General features: G+C 37.0%; 3 protein-coding genes across 5 annotated transcripts; 1 reads left to right on the top strand and 2 right to left on the bottom strand.

Annotated features, from left to right (window-relative positions):
* The first annotated feature begins 15 nt into the window (after positions 1-15).
* On the top strand, positions 16-5267 carry LOC131791212 (synaptosomal-associated protein 47-like). 2 transcript variants are annotated; one of them, XM_066172813.1, is made up of 3 exons: positions 16-341; positions 869-1482; positions 2477-5267. In XM_066172813.1, the coding sequence occupies exons 1-3, from the start codon at positions 37-39 to the stop codon at positions 2713-2715; spliced, it is 1158 nt and encodes a 385-aa protein (XP_066028910.1). In that variant the 5' UTR covers positions 16-36; the 3' UTR covers positions 2716-5267. The 2 variants fall into 2 exon arrangements, with proteins under 2 accessions (XP_066028910.1, XP_058964530.2); XM_059108547.2 differs by having other exon boundaries at positions 2474-5267.
* On the bottom strand, positions 4786-11289 carry LOC131791181 (E3 ubiquitin-protein ligase TRIM71-like). The gene has a single exon (XM_066172812.1). The coding sequence runs from the start codon at positions 11238-11240 to the stop codon at positions 9615-9617; it is 1626 nt and encodes a 541-aa protein (XP_066028909.1). The 5' UTR covers positions 11241-11289; the 3' UTR covers positions 4786-9614.
* On the bottom strand, positions 4786-21636 carry LOC131791168 (uncharacterized). 2 transcript variants are annotated; one of them, XM_066172811.1, is made up of 4 exons: positions 19807-21636; positions 17731-18973; positions 7173-7272; positions 4786-5803 (listed from the first exon to the last, which is right to left on the bottom strand). In XM_066172811.1, the coding sequence occupies exons 1-2, from the start codon at positions 21505-21507 to the stop codon at positions 18839-18841; spliced, it is 1836 nt and encodes a 611-aa protein (XP_066028908.1). In that variant the 5' UTR covers positions 21508-21636; the 3' UTR covers positions 4786-5803; positions 7173-7272; positions 17731-18838. The 2 variants fall into 2 exon arrangements, with proteins under 2 accessions (XP_066028908.1, XP_066028907.1); XM_066172810.1 differs by having other exon boundaries at positions 4786-7272.
* Between the last annotated feature and the right edge of the window lie 3512 nt (positions 21637-25148).

Here is a 25148-nt window from a genome sequence, read left to right as displayed (position 1 = left end):
CATAACACAACAGCTTTCCTGGAACAAAAACTAAACATGGGAAAAGTCAGTGAATGGAAAGCATCCTACTACTGTAATAGCACCAGAACGTGGGTATATGGTCACCTTATTATTTACACTCGATGCGTACGTTTCATCGAAAACAAAGGAGGAACAGATAGCCTCGATTTTCGAATCTCCTACGAAAACTTTTTCGAGCTGAAGAAGGAGACAACATCAATTTTTTTCGCGGCCATTACAATCCGTGTAAGGACTGATAAATATTGGTTTTCGTCGTTGTCTGATCGTGGTCATGTTTTCAACATGATCGAACATTTCTGGAAGGAAAGGCTTTTTGCAAGGTAAAACATTGTTATGTTGTGTTGAAATTTCATAGCAGCTGGCAGCGACCTTTATGATAACTGTCTCTGGGGGGTAGGGAAAGAGAAAAGCTACGGGAAGGAGAGGGGGTGGAATCGGGATTGATCAGATTCTCTTGGATAATCCAATAGTTTCCCTTCTACAACTAAAGAATAATTAGCTCCCATTTTCCTGAGCATAAAATGGTTGTTGTATGGCCATGGTTATTATTGATGGACAGTTGTCTTTTAACCTTTTTACATCCTAATATCAGTATTCTTATCAACACGGAGAATTGACTGAACAATAAAAGCTTCCTCAGTTGGCAGTCATTTCTTTTCTTCTCGTGAACTTTAATAACCCATGATTCAGCTTTATTTCTATAAGCAGAAATTTGATACTGGTCATACTTAGGGTATAAAGAGTCAAGGATAAATACAAACATTAATAATAAATTACTCAATCATGTTTATATATTGCAAGCAACATACATTTGTAAGTTTGAATTCTATGTCCTTCCTTGTGCTAGCTCTTCCAGTGATGCACCTCGCAATTCAGAACTCCTCAATATCTTACATGATGCTCAAAGCACTTTGGCATCAACTGGTAGGACTGTGCAGAAACAGGGACAACAAATTGACTCTGCCTGTGTGAACATGAACAAGATTCATAATGATCTTAGTGTTGCAGAGACTTTAATTTACAATCTGGATGCATGGCTTAGCAAGTGGAATCTGGAAACTCATCAAGTACATATAGATGTCCCAGAGGACAGCATACTTATAGAAAAGGCTGAATATTCTGTGGTGTATGCAAGGACCTCTAAAGAGAAACATTTTCCTGGCACTTTAGTGTTGTCAAAGAACTCACTGGAGATTTTTGATGCTGGAAGAAGTCTTGATATTTCCTTTGCTGTGAAGGAAATTACAGAAGTTAGTGTTCATACTCCTTGGGAGATGACAGTATTGCAGCAGTCAATAGGAAAAGCTGGGAGCTCTGTGCATCTGACAGCAGCTCGCTTGGTTCATATTCTTCAAACTATTGAGGTTCTTTTGCCAGGAAAAATTAATTATGATGAACCTCCTGATGATGCTGGTGATCCGGATAGTCATGATCTAGATGTGGAGAAGTTTTCTCTGCAAGGTATGTACAGTCATTAGACAGTGTAAAGCTTTCTCTAAAACCCTAACATCTCCTGACAACAATCCTTGGTACATGTAGATGTGGTTACTAAAAAGTGGGCATGCCTTGCTAGACTCCCCATCAGCAACTCAGTTTGAAACCAGGTCAATAAAGCTCTTGGCTTCAAGGGAGTATTACATGTAAATTTGCTGTGTTCTGGACTCTCTTGTCAGGAAAATTACTGGTCAATGAACTTAGGTGTGTGTTACTCAAAGGAGCAATTGGAGACCCTGATTTTTGCCCTAGAGGTAAATAGACTCATTAAAGAAATATGAAGTTCTGCCTTAAAAGACCAAATCGTCATTCAGTGAAAAATGTAAGAGGGAATCATTCCCTTGTCTGGCAAGATTCGGCAATGTAGAAAGAGACACAGCCAATATGAAATTGTTATATTTACCACCAACTGCAAAGAAGACCATGGCAATTATACAGCAATTTACTGTACAATTTTTTCCAAAATTTTTATCAATAGAAGAAAATACATCCACAGTCTTAGAATGATTCAAACAGTTGATGATAACAACAGGGAGCATATTTCTCTTTTGCAGTTTGGGCCACTTTCCCCAGCACATTGAATATTTGAGCTACATGTACATGTAGATCTCCTTATCTTGTGTGTGATTCAAATCTGTTGTTCAAATTTCAGCCTGAAGTAGTTTAATAATTCTTTCACCCTTAAGTCACTGGTGATAAGGTTTCTTTTAGTCCTCTATCTTGGATTTCAATTCACTAGCCCAGCTACTGCGTAAAAGTTGCTCCTAATTAGAGGAGTTCATCTCTCATCTGGAGAATTTATTTTCCAGTTATGTCCTCTTTATCCTACAACCCAAGGCCAGATCAGGACCAGTTAGTGTGTTTACAAACTTGATCAAATAGATAAATGTGAAACAGTGAAATTGTCAAATCCCTTTTTTTATTACAAGTTTTATAAACAAACTAATTTGTTTCTCAGAAGGTGAAAAGTGTGAGGAAGACTCCATTAGAGTTCCAACCAGGGAAAAAAACTCCAAGACAGTTACTGATGCCGAGGCCGCAGAAATAGGCCAAGTCTTACAAGACATGAGGTCTCTAGCTCTAGGCATACAAGAGGAACAAGACAGACAACTCCAACAACTGGACCTACTGTCTGACTCAGTTGACAAAGCTAACGAGAGAATCAGAACTGATGTGCGCCAGGTCAATAAACTCACTTAATTTGGAATATGACTACAAAGACAAGCTTTTTCTCTTAAGGACTCTACATTAATTTGATCAGGTTACTTTGAAGTCTTTTCTTTTTCCATATCAGCCTGCATAACTGTTGAAAAGGTAGGTCGAGCTTCACTTGCAAAGACAATGAGATATTTTTCCCATTGTGGCCAACATATGCTTGTACTTAATTGTTTCAAACAATTTGAAGCTTCAACACCTTCCAACCCCCCCCCCCCCCCCTTCCTTCCTGGACACTCCTTTGCTCTGGGCATTTGAACTTTTGAAAATTAGTTTTTTTGAAATTCCCACACACCAAGGAAAAAATTGTGGTCAAAAATACCCCACCCAATGTTTTTGTGGAAGGCAAAATCAGGGACCATGACTTTCTGCATAACCAAGACCTTGTAGTCCTTTTGTTGAGCCATTCACTCATGAAAGTAAACTATTTACCTTTTAAAATTACCTCCATATTTAACCCTTTAATTCCTGAGTGACCAGCATCTAATTTCTCCTTTCAATTTCACCCATGAATCAAACATCATGGTCGTGAGAATAGAGGAAATGATAATTAACAGAAGAACCAATTGATTGTTAAACAAATTCTCTTTGCCAGCACATTAGGAAATGTATTAAGACCAGCATGGAGAATATGGGTACTGATGTTTGGGTGTAAAGGGTTAGAGATATAATTCTTGTATAAGGAGTTGTGAAATGTCTATGGATTGCCCAAGGGGTGGAAGTTGAAGCTTTCAACTTGAAGATGATTGGCACATTACCATACAGTTATGCATAATGATAATTTTGTCATTTTTAGTGCCCTTTTGTTTTTCCTTTTCATAGAGTAAGAGCTTGAAAAAATTGTTTGCTAGACTTGACAAACACTATAAAAGAGATAAATATATCAGTATGGCCAAAACGATTAACCCTTGAGAGTATCAATCTAATTTTTCTCAACAGAATCCTGATGAAACTAAACAGTAAGGTCATAAGAATATAAGAAATGATATCTAATTAATGAAGCTGTTGATCATTGTGCATATTCTCCTTGTCAGTTCCATCAGGAATGTATAGACTACAGTGAGGAGAATATGCATACTGTCTTTAGGTAGACTATGGGCCGCCCTTCTGTTTGGCAAGGTACACTGCACCAGTAAAAAAAAATAGTGAAAAAAAAATTCATGTCAGCATGCTGCAGGTAGCTGTGGGAGTGAGGCGCTGGAAAGTGTGATAGGTTAACCCTTTAACTCCCAGAAGTGATTAACATGAAACTTTTCCTTTAATATCCATATATTATTCAGCAGACAAGAGATGAGAATACTCAAACTTATCAGGTAGAAGCTGCTCTCTTGATCTAGCACCAAGTTCTCATAACTAATTTATAAGGAAATGTGTAGCAGCTAGAGGGGAGAATTTACAATCAGATCATGGGAGTTAGAGGGTTAAGGGTGGCAAAGATAAACACAGCTGCAAATGATGACCTTCAACCTTGTAGGCTAAACTTTCCTTTATGTTGAGTAAGTCTTTCCCAATTTTTTAGTTATTGATGTCCAAACACAAAGGATGTTACCTTAATATTTAACTTGGCCTTTTGCAGATCTTAAAGTGCACTATAAAATAAAAGTTTGGAGTGTGTTTTTTATTAGCATTTCTAATGGCAATTCAAACCAACCATGGTAGAAAATGTAGTCAAATATTATTTGAGAGATGAAAAAAATCCTGTTGAGTGATTGATATATTTGTCCACAATACTGTGCCAGAGGGCAATGTTACTTTGAGCAGGCCCATGTTTGATTCTAATATCATAGTTACCATGTTATCTCACAAATGGACCAAACCAGACCATTTTCAGACCTATTTGGTTGTTGCAAACATTTTTACTGAATTGGTAAAAAAACAGCAGTGACAGTTGTTAGGGGGAAAGCCTGACCCATAAGTTTTTTGCACACCTACTTTTTGTACAGTTCTATTGTATCCTCTTTACCTATTACTATCCATCACTGAAAATAAAATTGTCCACAAATGCATGAAGAAACTAAAACATGAAATCAGGACAAAAGAAAAGCACAACCAGAATTTAATCAGAATCACATTTGTGCAACATTTATTTCAAAATTTGGTTATACATTTTAACACTTTATAACAAAACACACTTAACCCTTTAACTCCCCAGACCAATTTTGTAATTCTCCTTACTGTCAACCATACAGTTCTTATAATGTTTGTACAGAGAATTGAGTATTGGATCAACTAATTATCCCTACATTGATATATTTATTTATTCTCATTACTCATCTGGTTGATATTGTATTGATATTGTAAGGAGAAATTCTGTCTTGGTCACTCATGGGAGTTAAAGGGTTAAACTTAACTAAGAGGGAAGAAGGGGATGAGTATGCAACCCCAAAATTCTGCCAAGTTTTTTACCTAACCTGTTTATCTAATTTTTTACTAAAATAAAAGTCAGTTCTGAGAAACCACCAGAAGTGTATGATGTGGTTGTGTCTCTTTTCTCTCTCCTACTGCAATAAGATTTTACCCAAAGTTTTCTTACAATATTGGTATTTGAAAAAGTAGCCTTACGGCTAATAACAAACTGAACTATTTTGCTGTCTGGGTCTATAAATTGAATATATTGTTTTCAAGTTTCTCTAAATACTGAAAAGTATTTTTCTAAGTCAACAAAATTAAATTAATAAACAGACTTAACCTTTTAGACCCTGAGAGTGATTAGCATAGACCCCTGAATCACACATTAAGGTCATGAGAATAAAGGAAATGGTCACCAGGGAAGGAACATTTTGATTGGCAAACAAATTCTCCTTTTCAGCACCTTAGGAAATGCATAAAGAATAGTGTGGAGAATATGCATTCTAATATTAGGGTATAAAGGGTTAAGTGAACTGGAGAACAACAATATGTCATTTATCAGTCTACACAAAAAAAACAGATTGGATCTGGAATCCATGCTGACAAACAGGTGATCCATGATCAACTATTAGCTTAAAAATCTGTTGGAATGACCATCAACACTGTGTTCTGAAAAAATCTACAGCATGTGAGTTCTTAAACCCAAATCCAAATATCTGCAGACCTATCCCCCCTCTATTTATAGTCTATAGTTTTCAAGCATTGTTATACTAAATAACATAAAAAGAAATTATTCATGAATCCTTTTAATAATTTACCTCACTAACTTATCTCCTATCTACACTACTAAACGAATTGGTCTACAATCCATGTCAAGTGTTTCAAGTCTACAAAATATTGCCAAAAATTGGCAATGAGTAAGTTATAAAACCCAAATCCCAATATCTGCAAACCAATTCACCCCCTCTAAATTACTTTACAGTTTTAAAGAATTGTCACTTTGTAAAAAAAGTGACTCAAGAATTCTTTTAATTAAACCTAATAAATCAGCTTAGAGCTGTAGATACAAAAAACACACATAATCATTACAAAAATTGTAATGCACAACATTACTATCGCTATACTGCATACAAATATAATGCTTTGTAAGGAATACCAAAAAAAATCATAATAAACAAATCCTATTTTTAGGAATTTCAATTTAACTTAACCTCAACGAGTGTTAAGTTGCTACAATTCAGGTTTAATAAACTTGATCAATCAATTGAAAGTGGTATCACTTAGGAACGAAACTGTTCAATATTTGAGGTAGGCATATTAAGCCACACTGAAATCTAAAAAATTTCTGTTAACCCTAATTAACTCCCAAAAAGATTAACATGTAACTTCTCCCTAATCGAAACATTATCTGACAGCAAACAGGTCATCAGAATACTCAAACTTATCAGGTAGAATTTGTTATCTCGATCTCATACCAAATTATCCTAACTTATTCACAAGGAAATGTGTGGGGGCAAGAGAGGAGAATTTACTATCAGATTGTGGGATTTAAAGGGTTAAAAGTTGTTCAGCATTTTCCATAAAATGAGTATACTAATCAGACTACTAATAATACTAACAAAGTAACTTGTTTACTTGTAACATTGATCACCTGGTAAGTGAATGATAATCACAGTCTTATAGTATCACACAGAGCTCAAAATAGGTGCTGCTAAAGGCAAAGTGAAGAGTCTTCTTGAAAGATGTTCTGGTAGTAACAGGAGAATAAACTTCATAAGCAAAAGAAAAAATAGCTCAGAAAATTGAAATTTGTCTATAAATTGACAATGTTTTTTTCAAGTTTCCCTGAATACTGAAAACTGAAAAAATTAAGTCAACAAATATTAGATCAATAAACAGACTTAAGTGTACCAGAGACTAACAGTGTGTCATTGATCAATCTACATTAAAAAACAAATTGAATCTGGAATCCATGCTGACAAACAGGTGATCCATGATCAATGTTATCTTTAAAATCTGTTGGAATGACCACCAACACAGTGTTCTGAAAAAATATGCAGCATGTAAGTTCTTACACCCAAATATCTCCAAGCCTATCCACCCCCTCTACATTATAGTCTGTAGTTTTCAAGCATTGTTCTACTGAATAATAAAAGTAAAATAAATTATTCATGAATCCTTTTGATAATTTACCTTACTGAGTTCATGTAGTGTGATCGTCCGGGTGAGTGTAGTTCTGAAAAGAACTGTTGTTGGTGACTGACGTTTCGACTATGTGTGCGATAGTCATCTTCAGAGTCAAGTGAGAAGTAGTTGTCAGTCGATGATGTTATAAAGTCTGGTCTGTTGAACGTGATTGGTCTGTTTAGCCGTGATGTGATTGGCTGGAAGACTCGTGTAGAGTTTGTTAACAGTCATTGGTCGGTTTTGATCCGTCTGTTGTTTGTCGGTCTGTTTGTCGGTTTGTTCACGTCATTAATGAGTCGTTTGTTGTGTTATTACCACATTATCAAATGCATTGAGTCTAGAATTCAAAGCAAGTGTTTCAAATCTACAAAATATTGCATAAAATTGGCAGTGAGTGAGTTATAAAACCTAAATCCAAATATCTGCAAGCCAATTCCCCTCTAAATTACTTTACAGTTTTAAAGCATTGTTAGTAGTAAAAAAAAGTAACTCAATATCTCTTCTAATTAAACCTACTGAATCAGCTTAGAGCTGTAGATACAAAAAACACATTAGGAAAATTGTAATGCACAACAATGCTATTGCTATACTGTATACAAAAATAATGCTTTGTAAGGAATAGTAAAGACATCATGATAAACAAATCCAACCTTTAGGAATTTCAATTTAACTAAACCTCAATGAGTATTAAGTTGCCACAATGTAGGTTTAATAGACTCTATTAATCAATTGAAAGTGATATTGCTTAGGAATGAAACTGTTCAATAATTGAAGTGGGCATATTAAGCCGCACTGAAATCCAAAAAATTTCTGTTAACCCTTTAACTCCCAAAGTGATTAACATGTAACTTCTCCCTATAATATCTAAACATTATCTGACAGCAAACAGGTCATCAGAATACTCAAACTTATCGAGAAGAAGTTATCTCGATCTAACACCAAATTCTCCTAACTTATTTACAAGGAAATGTGTGGTGGCTAGAGAGGAGAATTTACTATCAGATTGTGAGATTTAAAGGGTTAAAAGTTGTTCAGCATTTTCCATAAAATAAGTATACTAATCAGACTACCAATAATACTAACAAAGTAACTTGTTTACTTGTGACATTGATTGCCTGGTAAGTGAATGATAATCACAGTCTTACAGTATCACACAGAGCTCAAAATACATGCTGCTAAAGGCAAAGTGAAGAGTCTTCTTGAAATATGTTCTGGAACAGTAAAAAATAGCTCAGAAAATTGAAATTTGACTTGGAAATTTTGCATATGCACAGTAACTACAAAAGTAGATAATTCTCTATTGTGCAATGACTAATAAACATCCTAAAAATGGCAGGGAAAAAATCTTAGGATTTGAGTAAAAATTGTTTTAATACATTACCAAAGGAATAAACAGGAATGACAGGCCACATTAACTGAACTGGTTTTTTAAATTTTTTCTGCTGAACCATACTTCTTCAATTTTCTATCATTCCTTTCAATAAATCCATTGCATGAAATGAAACTATGAAAGGGTTTCCCTATGAATTAAGTGAACAAGCTTGTATTGGCTAATTGATTATGTTTAGCTTGATACCCAGTTTTGGTATTTTACAAATTAAAAAAATTTTTTGTAACAACACAATAATTTTTATAGAAATTTCTAACTACAATTTTCAATAAAATGCATTAAATTTTGGCTAAAACTTTCACTATTTGAAAATAAAGTAACTTCAATGTATAAAGAAAGAGGCTAAACAGCCTATAATAAAACATGAAACAATAACAAACTTGTGATGCATCGAGAGGCAAAGTCAGAACCAACCAACCTAGCCAAGAGTTAACTCAGGAAATAAAATCAATTTCATCCCAAGGTTCTGCAAATCCTTCCCACCCCTCCCTCCAAAAAGAAACCTTAATACGCAATATTGACATGTAAATAAAATGTTTCAAATACATGTGACTGTTCATTTACATACTGAGAAGGAAACTAAATGTTCTGTCATTAAAGTCATCACAATCAAAACTAACACTTCATATAATCTTTCAAAATCTTCATAAAAGCTACGTACACTTTGGAAATTCAATGTCAAAAACGAAATATGGAAATAAACTACTTCTCAAGAATGAATTCAGCCAAAAAAGATAACTAAACAACTTAGAAAAACAAGAAACCATCAAAATCAGCAGTTCACAGAGAGGCTTTTAGATGATGCAGGATTAAACAATTGACTTTTTACTTTTCATGACTTGTAACATTATGAAATTAAGACCATGTGAACTGTGAATTTTTTCTTTTAGAGAAACGTGAATCTTAAAGTTGTTTAACAAGTTTTTCTACTTTTTAGACCTCCTCTTTCCCACCCTCTTCAAAAAATGAATACCTTGCCATTTCCAACATAAGCAACGCGTCCCTTGGTTGTCACCGTAACCCCTGTCACAACATACATGTAGATCCTTCTATCAATTGCGATTTCTACACAGTGCACAAACTCACCATCTTTACTGTATACTTCAACCTGCAGGGGTTTACCCACTCGAGTACCAGCAACGACGACTTGTTCACCTGCTCGGTGAAATGTAATGCTTTCGTAAGAACAGTCAATTTGTTGCAGTTTGAACTTGTCAAGATAGTCGCCGGATTCACTGAATATGCGAACAGAGTGGTCATGTAGTTCCACCACCATAACACGGCCATCATTAGCAACAGTGACATCCTTCGCTGACCTTATTATTCCTTGTCCAAAACTGCGAACAAACTCTCCATCAGTGTCATATTGCTCCACTGCACTCTTGTTCCTCAAGGTCATCACTTTCCCTGCATCACTGACTGACAGTCCGCTGTACTTGCCCTCTCCCCTCAGGCGAAACTTCTGATGCAGGTCAGCGGTTTTAGTAAGTTTATAAACCCAATAAGAAAACTCACTCTCAAGCTTCCCCAGTCTAGTCAGCACGAAGATATTGTCGCTCATGTCTGTGGCGACGTCAAGAGCTAATGTTGCATTTACTTCATCGGTAGAGAGACTCGATTGTTTCACAAACTTGCAGCTGTTGTCAAACACCTTCACTTGATGCAAGTCTGTTACAATAAATTCTCCGCTGGAGTTTGTAGCGATACCCCACGGTTCCTTCAGCTTGTGTTCCTCTTTACCCTCCTGACCAAATGACCATGGTGGAATACAACAATAATCTTTACCATGTTTGAGTAACACGCCTTTTACTCTCGCGTCACACAATGGAATAACTTTCTTTCCTCCGATATCAAAACTCGGGCAGAAGTCAAGTCTCCCCAATGCGAGTGCGATATCAAAGATCACGCGATTCACATGACAAACATTGAAAATTATATCCCTTCTTTCCTCTTTACCAAATAAACCCCTCATTTTCTGAATGCCTTTCTTGAGTTGAACTTCAAAGCTCTTCTGTACTGCTGACAGACTGTTAAGTTCCTTTACGCACACTCCACATGACGCCACTGCATCAGCGGGATTGTCTACTGTTTCCAATATCGTTGCCATTACTCGATACTTCATGGCCAGAATGCGGTCAGATGTTTTGAGGCCTTCGTTTTTAAAGGCCCTCGTTGCTTCCCTTCGGGCATCTTTGAATCTTTTCTTTGCAAGGGAAAGCTTTCTTGCAGCAGGCTCGTCAAGGCCAGTAAGCTCTAACCTTCTGATTCCTTCAACAAGAGATAATGCTTCATCGCAAGCTGCTTGTGCTGTTGCCGCACCACGCTCGTTTGTAGACTTTAGTATGTCAAACACTTCATACAACAACGCGATTCCTTCCTCAAAGAAACTGATACTCGCTTCTAAATCTTTCTTCGATAACGCGTCCAACTTTGACTTGATGCCGTCTATTTCACGGACGATCAAGGAGTGGAATTTTTGATCTGTTACATCGCCATCTTTCAGAATCTCTGCGGCCTTATCTCTACCTTTGTTGACTAGCAAACCGATAGTGGCTTCGAACAAGATTGCTATTATCGAGGACATTGCGGTTAAGCGAAGTACAGGTAGCACCCAGAAACTATTTTTACGGTAATAGGACAGAAGACAACCCTATGGGTTTGAGGCCGCTTGACGTAATTTGTTTGATACGCTAGATGAACTCTTTGTTTGTAATAGCCCGGAGGCAGAAACCGGAAAATCGGGGTTTCGTTCAATCCACGAGCTAAAAAATGTTTTGACAGTGGATTTTATTAGACCAATACCTCCTGAGTAAGGCTCGCTACGTCGTAAAGTCGAAAAGTGGTGTACGCCTCTTCGCCGGCGTTAAAGCGAGGTTGTAGAGTGCATGGCATTTGTTTACTCATTTTTTTTAACACCCTTATCAACATTAGCGGTCTAAATACCCATTTAGCTACGTCAGTTACTGACTAACATCAAAGACAGAGACGAACCGAGGAACAGACAAGGAGCAGTATATAAGATCAATTGCTCCTACTGCCACGCCTCCTACATCGGTGAGATTGGCAGAAACCTCGCAACTAGACTGACTGAACACAAACGAGCGAGGAGGAAAGGCGATGTCAACAATCACATTGCTGAACATCACCGACTTACGAACCACACTACTGAAAAAGCGCCATCGATTGACTTTTTTCTCTTATCATTTATTTAAAATATGCAATTCATGTCCAGTCACCCATGAGAATGTTACATTCATGCTAATGCTTTTGTATTCGCACAATAAATTGTCAATGTCTACGATAATTGCGCAAATGAATTTTCTATTCTTTATGAATGCTTGTCAATAAATGCAATTGTTTGTTGGTTGGTGTTATTGAAGTATATTTTGATGTAAATGACTATAAAGTTCCCGCTCAAAATGTCTGAGCGCGCATTTGTTTGTCAGTTAACTTTATTGAATATCGATACATCCTAATTGAAAGTTCGATCAACACTTATGAAATGTATTCTAGAGTTAATGAAAAACTTATTTACGTTATTGATATAACTTTTGGCATAAATGAAAGTATATTTTCTGGTAATGAACAGCAAAAGATGTACAGGTTGACACGAAAATAAATTGACACCTAAACAAATAATTTTGGCTACCAATTTTCAGTGAATTTTTAAAGAACAATTTTCTTTTAAGTTTCAAGACAATTTGAAGATTCAAAATAAATGTTACGTACTAAAATGGGAAAGTTATACCCCACAAAATTGATAAATAGGCCTGAAATGAAATTCTACCTTGTTCTCGATTAAACGTTGCCTAGCACGTGACCAAAATCTACCCAGGCGGAAATCCAAAATGACGGTGTCAGTCTGGGCTTAGTTATATCACTCAAAACTCGTTCCCGTTTGTCTCATTTGATAAAGAGGGAATCATTAATGTTTTTATTAAGACAGTATTGCCTTGATTTTCCAAAATTTACAATGATAGACAGTAAATTTCACTTTTCACCCACATTTACTTCCAACCTTTTCTTTTGAACCAGTAACAAAAATGATATATGTTTAAAACACATGACATCATCCACCCTTGTCAAATGTAATAGCATGATCATTTCAATTGTAATGCCTTCTTATCCCAACGTTACTTTGTTTCTTTGCTACATTAGCGAACACTGAACTACTGCTCGTACTCTAAATATGAAAAACAACCACAAAATTCCCTAAACCAGACAACATTAAACATAATCCAAAAAATCATGTAAGTCATCTATCAGTTCACGAGTTTGCTCACAGAGCACTTTGATTCGGTAGTAGATGAAGATACAAACTTTTGTAAAAGCTGTGGTAGAGGTACGTTTCTTAATTTAAAGTGTTCGTATTTGCATTTCTTTTAGTTCCAAATAACGATAGACGTGAGAAGACACTGCTACAAATTAGCTGATTAGCACGTGTCTGGAATAAGATTGTACATGTAGCCTGTGTGTAAGAAGAAAACATTCATAATGTATGTGCCTTGAAGAATTGAGGATTTTTCAACAGGTGGAAAAAAATACAATGAAGAAAAATAATGTAGCTTACACCTCAGTGGAAACTTTTCTTTAAACAGTGTTATTTCCTTAAGTCTGTTTAACATCAATAAAACTCAAGATAAATGATTTTGGAAATAATCAGGAGTGTTTTAGCCTTTAACCTTGTGCTCCCTGACTGTTTGCAGGCGCACAGTATTTTCCACCTTTTGAAAAATCCTTATTTCATCAAGGCCTATACATTATGAATGTTTTCTTTTTACACACAGGCTACATGCACAATCTTATTCCAGAAACATGCTAATCAGCTAATTTGTAGCAGTGGGCCACCGTAATAACCGGTTATTTCCGTCAAACTGTAAGAAGATCCCAAAAACAGAGATCTTCATCGGTGACAGCGAAAAAATTATCAAAGGCATTCACATGAGGGCAATCACAATTGAAACTCACTGTTACTGAGAAAAACTGCCTTTTCATCTAATCCGGCTAAATACATTTCAGTTCAGCTAATTCAGTTAAAACGAGACATTTTGGAACTCTGCTAAATGCTGATGGGGACACTGTTTGTCTACTCTGCCACTCAAGAGGGACTCAAGAGTATTTTCCTTCATCGTCTGCCTTACATCAGAACTTCCCTTCCGTTACTCTTCACCCGAAGATTTCCCGTGCTCCAACAGATGACCTAAAACAATAACACACGTCACAGTAATTCCGGGAAATGCACATTCCTAGCTTTATCGCGGAGGCCGTGAAACTCTTCTTAATGATATCTTACCTGATGAATCACGTGTCCCAAAGAAAAAAAAAACACCATCAATCCTTAACTTCGATGAAGTCAAATTCGGCAAGATTTCCGCACAGCCTAATAATTCATTACGCTAACAGTATTGGACGAAAGAAGGCAGTGGCGTAACAATATCTGAAAGATTACCTCTGTGACTACGGCTTTTATGTAGAATGGTATGAGGGTATACGGAAATCTCACCAAAGAAACTAAAGAAAAGATGCGCCATGCATTCCATCGACATTTTTCGTTGATAGATAGGAGCAACTGCAGAATACCCTGCCACTTTTGGTCCACTTCATTTTCATGTATCGGGAGGCTTTGAAGATCGAAGCAAAACACAATAATTCAATTACATGTAAATGAGCAGGGATCGCGCAGCAAGTTTTAGAGTGGGGGGCCATTTTTGGCTCCATTATTTTGGTTAAATTATTTTTTGTTTAAATTATTTTTTGTTTAATTTATTTTTATTTTTGCAAAAATGGGGGGGGGGCACTAAAGCCCCCCCAGTCCCTCCCTCTGCGCGTTCCCTGATGAGTGGCAGGGTATTCTGCAGCGTAGCCGATAGAGGTAGCTGATATATGTGTTATTGGCCAAGCTTGTGCGGTCGAGATGGCTGGATATTAGCCGAGTTCTTTTTTGCGTTTTAATGGAAAAACAAACAAAAGAACGAGGCCAATATTTAGACATCTTGACCGAGCAGGCTTGGTCAAAAAAGGATATCTTATATAAAAAACAGATTACGCTTTAGTAAGAATCAAGAATGACTTCTTTACTTCGAGAGCCGCGGGAAAGAAACCAAATCTTTTTGTAGCACATGAAACCCACGAGAGTAGCTGATGTTTTCTTTGTTTTGACTGTCTTCTGCCGCTTTTTGCGACTCCATTAGCGAAATTGTCCTAAAATTACAAACTTGGTAGGTCCGCAGCACGCAATTTTCTCCAAAGCCCATCTTGTCTACTGCCTGCCTTAGTTGACAAAGCTAACGAGAGAATCAGAACTGATGAAAGGTCAGTAAACTCACTTAATTTGGAATGTGAATACAAAGACAAGCTGTTTCTCTGAGGGACTCTCGTTAATTTGTCCAGGTTACTTTGAAGTCTTTTCTTTATCCACATCAACCTGCTATAAATGTTGAAAATGTAGGTCGAGCCTTACTTGTATAGACAAAGGGAATTTTTTTAATGCTGGGGCCAACGGATGCTTTTACTTATGCCTCAAACAATTTGAAGCTTCAACACCCTCCTTTCAACATACCCCTATTCCTTTCCCGAGCACACCTCCCCTCCCAAATTCCCGCTCATCAGGGAAAAGATTGTATTCAAAATGCCCCACCCAATGTTTTTGTAGAAGGCAAAATCAGGGACCTGCCTATTGACCGAACTTTAAAACCGAGACCTTAGTAGCTTAACCACCTCCATATTTAAAGATATAACTCTTGTAATTGGAGTTCCACTGGAAAGACTTGACACTTCTGGTTCAAGTTCCCCATCCCCAGGGCACACAAGACAGTGAAATGTCCATGGATTACCCAGGGGGTGGAAGTTGAAGCTTTCAAAATGATTGGCGAATTACTAGACAGTAAAGCATGATGACAATTTTTGGAGTCATTTTTAGTGCCCCTTTTGTTTTCCCTTTTCATAGAGTAAGAGCTTGAAAAATTTGTTTGCTAAACTTGACAAACACTATAAAAGAGGTAAACATATCAATATAGGCAAAAAGATTAACCTTGAGATTATCATACTGATTTTTCTCAACAGAATCAAGATGAAATTATACAGTAAGGTCATAAGAATATATGAAATGATATCCAGTTAATAATGCTGTTGATCATTGTGCATATTCTCCTTGTCAGTACCATTGGGAATGTATAGACTACAGTGAGGGGAATATGCATACTGTCATAAGGAAGACTATAAGCTGCCCTTTTGTTTGGCAAGGTACACTGCATGAGTAAAAAAACAACAGTGAAAAAAATTAATGTCAATGAGCTGCAGGGAACTGCGGGAGTGAGGTTCTGGAAGGAGTGGAAGATTAACCCTTTAACTCCCAGAAGTGATTAACATGAAACTTATATACATTATTTTAATACATTATTCAGCAGAAGGGTAATGAGAATATTCAAACTTATCAGGTAGAAGCTGCTATCTTGATCCAGCACCAAGTTCTCATAACTAATTTACAAGGGAATGTGTAGCAGCTACAGAGGAGAATTAACAATCAGATCTTGAGAGTTAGTGTTAAGGGTGGCAAAGACAAACACAGCTGAAAATGATGACCTTCAACATTGTAGGCTAGCCTTCCTTTATGTTGAGTAAGTCTTTCCAAATATTTTAGTTATTGATGTCCAAACACAAAGGATGTTACCTTAATATTTAACTTGGTCTTTTGCAGATCTTATAGTGCACTATAAAACAAAAGTTTGGAGTGTGTTTGTTTTATTAGCACTACCAATGGCAAATCATGCCAGCCATGGTCAAACATGTAGTCAAATATTATTTGAGACAAAAAAAATCCTGTTGTAAGTGATTGATATATTTGTCCACAATATTGCGCCATAGGCCAATGTTTCTCGGAGCAGGGTGCTTGATTCCAGTATCATAGTTAATCTCCAAATGGAACCAGCTTATTTTCAGGCCTATTAGGTTGTTAAAACATTTTCACTGAGTTGGTAAAAAAAACAACAGTGATGGTTGTTGGGGGAAAAGCCTGACCCACAAGTTTTTGCACACCTACTTTTTGTGCAGTTCTATTGTATATTCCTTTCTTATTACCATCCATCACAGCAGATAAAATTGTCCACAAATGCATGAAGAAAGTAAAACATAAAATCAGGGAAAAAGAAGCACAACTAGAACTTAATCAAAATCACACATGAGCAACATTTATTTCAAAATTTGGTTATACATTTTAACACTTTAATACTAACCCTTTAACTCCCAGACCAAATTTGTAATTCTCCTTACTGTCAACCATACAGTTCATGTAATGTTAATTCAGAGAATTTAGTATTGGATCAACTTATTATCCTCAAATTGATATATTTCTTTATTCTCATCGCCTATCTGGTTGATATGGTATTGATACTGTAAGGAGAAATTCTGTCTTGGTCACTCATAGGAGTTTAAGGGTTAAACTTCACTAAGAGGGGAGAAAGGGGGTAACTAGGGGGTATGCAACCCCAAAATTCTGCCATATTTTTGACCTAACCTGTTTAACTAATTGTTAGTAAAAATGAAAGTCAGATCTCTGAAACATCTAGAAGTGTGCAATGTGGTTGTGTCTCTTTTTTTCTTCTACAGTGATAGGATTTTATCTCAAGTTTCCTTTCTATTTTGGTATTTGAAAAAGTAGCCTTATGGCTAATTACAAACTGAACTACTCTGCTGTCAGGGTCTATAAATTGTAAATGTTTCTTTGAAGTTTCTCTGAATAATAAAAACTGAAAAAATTAAGTCAACAAAATTAGATCAATAAAAAGACTTAGGTGAACTGGAGACCAACAATGTGTCATTTATCAATCTACACTAAAAAACAAATTCAATCTGGAATCAATCCTGACAAACAGGTAAGCCATGATCAACTGTTATCTTTAAAATCTGTTGAAATGACCATCAACACAGTGTTCTGAAAAAATCTGCAGCATGTGAGTTCTTACACCCAGATATCTGCAAACCTATCCACCCCCTCTACATTGTAGTCTATAGTTTTCAAGCATTGTTATACGGAATAGCATAAAAGAAATTATTTGTGAATCCTTTTGATAATTTACCTTACTGACTTATCTCCTATCTACACTCCACATTATTAAACACATTGAGTCTAGAATTCAAGTAAAGTGTTTCAAATCTACAAAATATTGCATAAAATTGGCAATGAGTATAAAACCCAAATCCAAATATCTGCAAACCAATTCACCCCCTCTAAATTACTTTACAGTTTTAAAGAATTGTTAGTAGTTTAAAAAAAGTGACTCAATAATTCTTCTAATTAAACCTACTGAATCAGCTTAGAGCAGTAGATACAAAAAACACATTAAGGAAATTGTAATGCACAATAATGCTATCCCTATACTGTATACAAAAGAAATGCTTTGTAAGGAATACTAAAGACATCATGATAAACAAATCCAATCCTTAGGAATTTCAATTTAACTAGACCTCAATGAGTATTAAGTTGCCACAATGTAGGTTTAATAAACTCGATTAATCAACTGAAAGTAATATTGCTTGGGAATGAAACTGTTCAATAACTGAAGTGGGCATATTAAGCCGTGCTGAAATCCAAAAAATTTCTTTGAACCCTAATTAACTCCCAAAGAGATTAACATGTAACTTCTCCCTAATCTAAACATTATCTGACAGCAAACAGGTCATGAGAATACTCAAACTTATCAGGTAGAATTTGTTATCCTGATCTCACACCAAATTCTCCTAACTTATTTACAAGGAAATGTGTGGTGGCAAGAGAGGAGAAGTTACTATCAGATTGTGGGATTTAAAGGGTTAAAAGTTGTTCAGCATTTTCCATAAAATAAGTATACTAATCAGACTACTAATAATACTAACAAAGTAACTTGTTTACTTGTGACATTGATTGCCTGATAAGTGAATGATAATCACAGTCTTACAGTATCACACAGAGCTCTAATAGGTGCTGCTAAGGGCAAAGTGAAAAGTCTTCTTGAAAGATGTTCTGGTAGTAACAGGAGAATAAACTTCATAAGCAAAAAAAAAAATAGCTCAGAAAATTGAAATTTGACTGGAAAATTCTGCACATGCACAGTAACTAGATAATTCTCTATTGTGCAATGATTAATAAACATCCTGAAAATGGCAGGGATAAAATCTTTGGATTTAAGTAAAAATTGTTTTAATACATTACCAAAGGAATAAACAGGAATGACAGGCCACATTAGCTGAACTGGTTTTTTCTGCTAAAACCATACTTCTTCGACTTTCTATCATTCCTTTCAATAAATCCATTGCATGAAATGAAACTATGAAAGGGTTTCCCTATGAATTAAGTGAACAAGTTTGTATTGGCTAATTGATTATGTTCAGCTTGATACCCAGTTTTGGTATTTTACAAATCAAACAAGTTTTTTGTAACAACACAATAATTTTTATAGAAATTTCTAACTACAATTTGCAATAAAATGCATTAAATTTTGGCTTTCACTATTTAAAAATAAAATCATTTCAATGTATAAAGAAATAGGATAAACAGCCTATAATAAAACATGAAACAATAACAAACTTGTAATGCATCGAGAGGCAAAGTCAAAACCAACCAAGCTAGCCAAGAGTTAAATCAGGAAATAAAATCAATGTCATCCCAAGGTTCTGCAAATCCTTCCCACCCCTCCCTCCAAAAAGAAACCTTACTACGCAATATTGACATGTAAATAAAATGTTTCAAATACATGTGACTGTTCGTTTACATACTAAGAAGGAAACTAAATGTTCTGTCATTAAAGTCATCACAATCAAAACTAACACTTCATATAATCTTTCAAAATCTTCATAAAAGCTACGTACACTTTGGAAATTCAATGTCAAAAAGGAAATATGGAAATAAACTACTTCTTACGAATGAGTTCAGCCAAAAAAACTGAACAATTTAGAAAAACAAGAAACCATCAAAACCAGCAGTTTAAAGAGAGGCTTTTGGATGATGCAGGATTAAACAAATGACTTTTTACTTTTCATGACTTGTAACGATATGAAATTAAGACCATGTGAACTGTGAATTTTTCCTTTTAAAGAAATGTGAATCTTAACGTTGTTTCTCAAATTTTTCTTCTTTTTGGACCTCCCCTTTACAACCCTCTTCAAAAAATGATTACCTTGTCATCCACAACACAAGCAATGCGTCCCTTGGTTGTCATCGTTATACTTTTCACAAGACGGATCACACCATCAATTGCGATTTCTGCACAGTACACAAACTCACCATCTTTACTGTATATTTCAAATTGCAGGAGTTTACCCACTCGAGTACCAGCAACGACGACTTGTTCACCTGCTCGGTGAAATGTAATGCTTGTGTTATAATAGTCGATTCGTTGCAGTTTGAACTTGTCAAGATAGTCGCCGGATTCACCGAATATGTGAACACAGTGGTCACCTTCATCTGCTACCATAACACGGCCATCATTAGTAACTATGACAGAAAACGCTGAGCTTATTATTCCTTGTCCAATAATGCGAACAAACTCTCCATCAGTGTTATATTCTTCCACTGCTTGCCAGTCCCGCAAGGTCACCACTTTCCCTTTATCACTGACTGACAGTCCCCAGTACTTGCCCTCTCCCCTCAGACGAAACTTGTGATGCAGGTCAGCGGTTTTAGTAAGTTTATAAACCCAATAAGATAGTTCTCTCCCAGGCTTCTCCAGTATGGTTAGCACGAAGATGTTGTCGCTCATGTCTGTGGCAACTTCACGAGCAAATGTTTTATTTACTTCATCGGTAGAGAGACTCGATTGTTTCACAAACTTGCCGCTGTTGTCAAACACCTTCACGTAATGCAAGTCTGTTACAATAAATTCTCCGCTGGAGTTTGTAGCGATACCCATCGGTTCCTCCAGCTTGTGTTCCTCCTCACCCTCCTGACCAAATGACCGTAATGAAAGACAACAATACTCTTTATCATGTTTGAGTAACACGTCTCTTACCCTCACGTCACACAATGGAATAACTCTATTTTCTCCAATATCAACACTTGGGCAGAAGTCAAGTCTCCCCAATGCGAGCGCAATATCAAAGATCACGCGATTCACATGACAAACATTCCAAATTATTTCCCTTCTTTCCTCTTTACCAAATAAACCCCTCACTTTCTGAATGCCTGTCTTGAGCTGAACGCCAAGGCTATTCTGTACTGCTGACAGACTGTTAAGTTCCTTTACGCACACTCCACATGGTGCCACTGCATCAGCGGGATTGTCTACTGTTTCCAATATCGTTGCCATTACTCGATACTTCATGGCCAGAATGCGGTCATATGTTTTGAGGCCTTCGTTTTTAAAGGCCCTCGTTGCTTCCCTTCGAGCATCTTTGAATCTTTTCTTTGCAGTGGAAAGCTTTCTTGTAGCAGACTCGTCCAGGCCAGTAAGCTCTAACCTTGTGATTCCTTCAACGAGAGAAAATGCTTCATCGCAAGCTGCTTGTGCTGTTGCCGCACCACACTCGTTTCTAGACTTTACTATGTCAAACACTTCGTACAACAACGCGATTCCTTCCTCAAAGAAACTGATACTCGCTTCTAAATCCTTTCTCGATAACGCGTCCAACTTTGACTTGATGTCGTCTATTTCACGGACGATCAAGGAGTGGAATCTTTGATCTGTTACATCGCCATTTTTCAGAATCTCCGCGGCCTTATCTCTGCCTTTGTCGACTAGCAAACCGATAGTGACTTTGAACAAGGCTGTTACTATGGAGGACATTGCGAATAAGCGAAGTACAGGCAGGTAGCACCCGGAAACTATTTTTACGGTAATGGCACAGAAGACAACGACGGGTTTGAGGCTGCGTGACGTCATTTATTTGAACTCTTACTTTGTTTGTAATAGTCAGGTAGCAGAGACCGGAAAATCGGGGTTTCGTTCAACCCACGAGCTAGAAAAGGTTTGACAGTGGATTTTTTTCAGACCAATACCTCCTTAGTAAGGCTCACTACGTCGTAAAGTCGAAAAGTGGTATACCATCCGAGAGAAAGAAGAGGTTTTTGCTACGTCATCCCTTCGCCGGCGTGAAAACGAGGTTGTAGAGTGCATGACGTTTGTTTACTAATTTTTTCAACACCCTTATTAGCATAAGCGGTCCAAATACTCAGTTAGTTCAAAATACTTCCTTCGTAGTTTAATTTCACCATATGGCAACGTCACGTGACTTATCACGTGACAAGAAGAATCTTGGAGAAACCCTTGAAAATATAAAAAATCCTTATCCTTTTATAAACAAGTATGAAATTTGATGCTCGGCCTTTCTTATCACAAACCTTTTATCATTTGGCTGTCCAAATCCTTCACTTCACCATTTACAGGTATTTTTTTCTTTTTTTAATGATCGAAGATTAATGCTTTGTCGATTAAGTGACAAAACATGAACACGAGGCTGATGCTCTGAATTATTTATCCTCTGCCTCTAGTTAAAGATGATAGTTTTAAAGTTTCAGACTATCACTACAGTGAATCCTTGAAGAGCTGACATTCATTTTTTTTCCGGTAAGCGATTTACATGTAGTAGTATAAAGCAGTCTTGAGCAAGATGTTCCCTATGTTTACAATCGACAGTAACAAACAGTTTCAATTTTGCAAAACTACTACAAAAAAGCAACTGCGTTAGAACGTTGATCGATTTTTACCCAATTTGTAAGAAACAGTGCATCTCAAATTGTGTACATCATACTGTTAAAAATTGTACGTTAGGGTTTTCCAGAGTAATTAACTATTTATGTGGTTAAAGAGGTGCCTTGCTATATAGCTAATCCTTGTCACTATCTTCAGAGTCACTATCAAAATGAAGCGGCGTGCGATGAGGGTTCTGGCAGGCTTCTTCATCTGCTGTGCACAAACAGGACTCTGTACAGGGAAGGCCAATACCAGAACAGGAACAATTTGCATGGCACATAGATCTTCTACATTGGTATGTGGTTAGTTCAAGCAGACTTCTTGGTGTTGGGTCTCTGGTCATCAGGACAAGTTTCAACATTTTACCCTCTGGGTCCCAATCGTTACCTTGTGGTGGTGGTTGTAGGGTTAGGCCAATCTCTACCGTTGTCAATCACGTTAACCTTGCGCGTTGCACGCTGGAACCGTGTGCTTACATGGGTCGCCATCTTCGATAAAGGTGTTGTTGTTCAACTAGTCTTAAATCATACATGGTGGCAGCGGTTCTTAACCCTTAAAATGTTCGACACTGCAGCAGTATCATACACAAAAAAAACCTCAGGGTTGCCTTCTGAAGCACAAGAAAACGAAATTAATCCGCAACAGCCAAGTCAACTTCCACTCCCTGCGAGTACGCCATAATGAGAGTATGACATTCTAGCCACTCTGAATCGACGAAAAAAAAGCTACATATGAAGAAGTTCGTATTTCTTTCAATAGTTATTTCGATGTTCGCCGCAATTTGATAATACAAAGATCTCGTTTAACAAACGACACCAGTTACTTGGTGAGTCGGTGGATCATTTAAGATTTATACAGGCTGGCAGAGGACTGTGAGTACGGTTCTCGATCAGCAGATCTTCAAGGCCCGAGTTTAGGTACTTTTTGCCAATAATCACCAAGAAGTTCAATGCGATATGAAACGTACCCATTCGAATCACAACATCGGAAAACTTGTTTGCAAGCCTCCACTGTATTTGCTTGGCCTTCACACACATAGCAAGATCAAATGCTATTACTCAGTCTATCTTCCTGACCCATTGTATTACTGATGGCTTGAGCGTCCTTGAGAACGGTATATATTGTACTGAACTCCGTTGAAGAGCCATCTGTTAGGGGGCAGCTAGTAACCAACCACGCCAATTTCTGATGACTCTGGATAAAGCAATGCGTTGAATGCACTCCACCCAGGAACTGACTGACTCGCAATTACTTCCCGAGATAGTGATTCCATTAGACCAGAGGGATGCATTCGAATGACTTTTCATACTTCATCAGCGCAACGTGCTGACTCAAACAGCTCATTTTCTTCTTTAAAACCACTCTTGTTTAACCTGACCAGTATAAAAAGTGACTTGAGATCGTCTCCCAAATGCAGAGCACTCTTTTAGCTCGTAAATCCTTCCCCCTGCCTGTAGGGATAGTTTCCCGTCATTGTGGTTTGCCAGTTAGACTGGGGGTGGTTCTGGTTCATATATTCGGCCGTCTCTGAAATACAAGCATGGATGTCACATGAATTGTTTTTTCCATCGAGGGTTTCTTCATTGACATTTGAGTTGTCTGCCGCTAGTAAAGAAACAGACCAGGGCCCAGTTGTACTAGTAAAGGTCGGATAACGCTATCCAAAGGATAAATTACTATCCGGTGGATAAGTGTATCCACCGTATAGAGTTTTATCCAGTGGATAGCGTTATCCAACTTTCGAGCAATCGGGGCCAGGTGCTTTGTTTTCGGTACGACAGTGCCATACTCGTCCGCTTCAGCAAGTACTTCCGCTGCGATACTAGTGTCTGTCGCACGCAGTTCGTTACAACTGCAACAGTGTCCCATTTTGTTGAGGAGTGTTATAAGGAGACGCGATGAGGTGAGATGGTGCACACATGGTGCAAGGCCTATGTGCTTTGGAAGCTTGGTACGACTATTACTTGAGCAATGAATAATGTTCCGCGCAATGCTAATAACTTGATGTTTGTTCTTCAAGGATTCACTGTAAGGACAGTCAAAAAACTTTAAAACTATCATCTTGAACTAGAGGTAGAGGATTAACAACTTAGAGCATCAGCCCCGTTTGCATGTTTCGTCATTTAATCGACAAAGCATTGATCTTCGATCATTAAACAAAAAGCAAAATACTTGTAAATGGTGAAGTGAACGTTTTGGACAGCCAAATGATAAAAAGGTTTGACAAGAGAGTACAATAATCAAATTTCATACTTTTTTTATGAAAAGACAAAGATTTTTTATATTTTCAAGGGTTTCTCAAGGATTTTTCTTGTCACATGATAAATCACGTGACGTCGCTTTAGAGTAAAATTATACCAATGAAGCAAGTTTTTTGAACTAACTAGGTATTTGGACGGCGAATGTTGATAAGGGTGTTAAAAAAGGAGTAAACAAACGTCATGCACTCTACAACTTCGTTTTCACGCAGGCGAAGAGATGACGTAGCAAAAACCTCTCCTTTCTCTCGGATCGTATACCACTTCTCGACTTTACGGCGTAACGAGCCTTACTCAGGAGGTATTGGTCTGATAAAATCCACTGTCAAACCTTTTCTAGCTCGTGGGTTGAACGAAACCCCGATTTTCCAGTCTCTGTTACCGGACTGTTTAAACTCTTTACGGTAGCCAATTTACGTTTTCAACTCAATTGATAAAACTAAAAATCTTAACAAAAAATCTTAACAAAAAATCTTAGGATTTGAGTAAAAATTGTTTTAATACCTTACCAAAGGAATAAACAGGAATGACAGGCCACATTTACTGAACTGGTTTTGTCAATTTTTTCTGCTA

The sequence above is a fragment of the Pocillopora verrucosa genome, chromosome 10 (genome assembly GCF_036669915.1).
Source record: "Pocillopora verrucosa isolate sample1 chromosome 10, ASM3666991v2, whole genome shotgun sequence".
Taxonomy (NCBI): Eukaryota; Metazoa; Cnidaria; class Anthozoa; order Scleractinia; family Pocilloporidae; genus Pocillopora; species Pocillopora verrucosa.
This window is presented reverse-complemented; position numbering and strand designations above follow the sequence as displayed.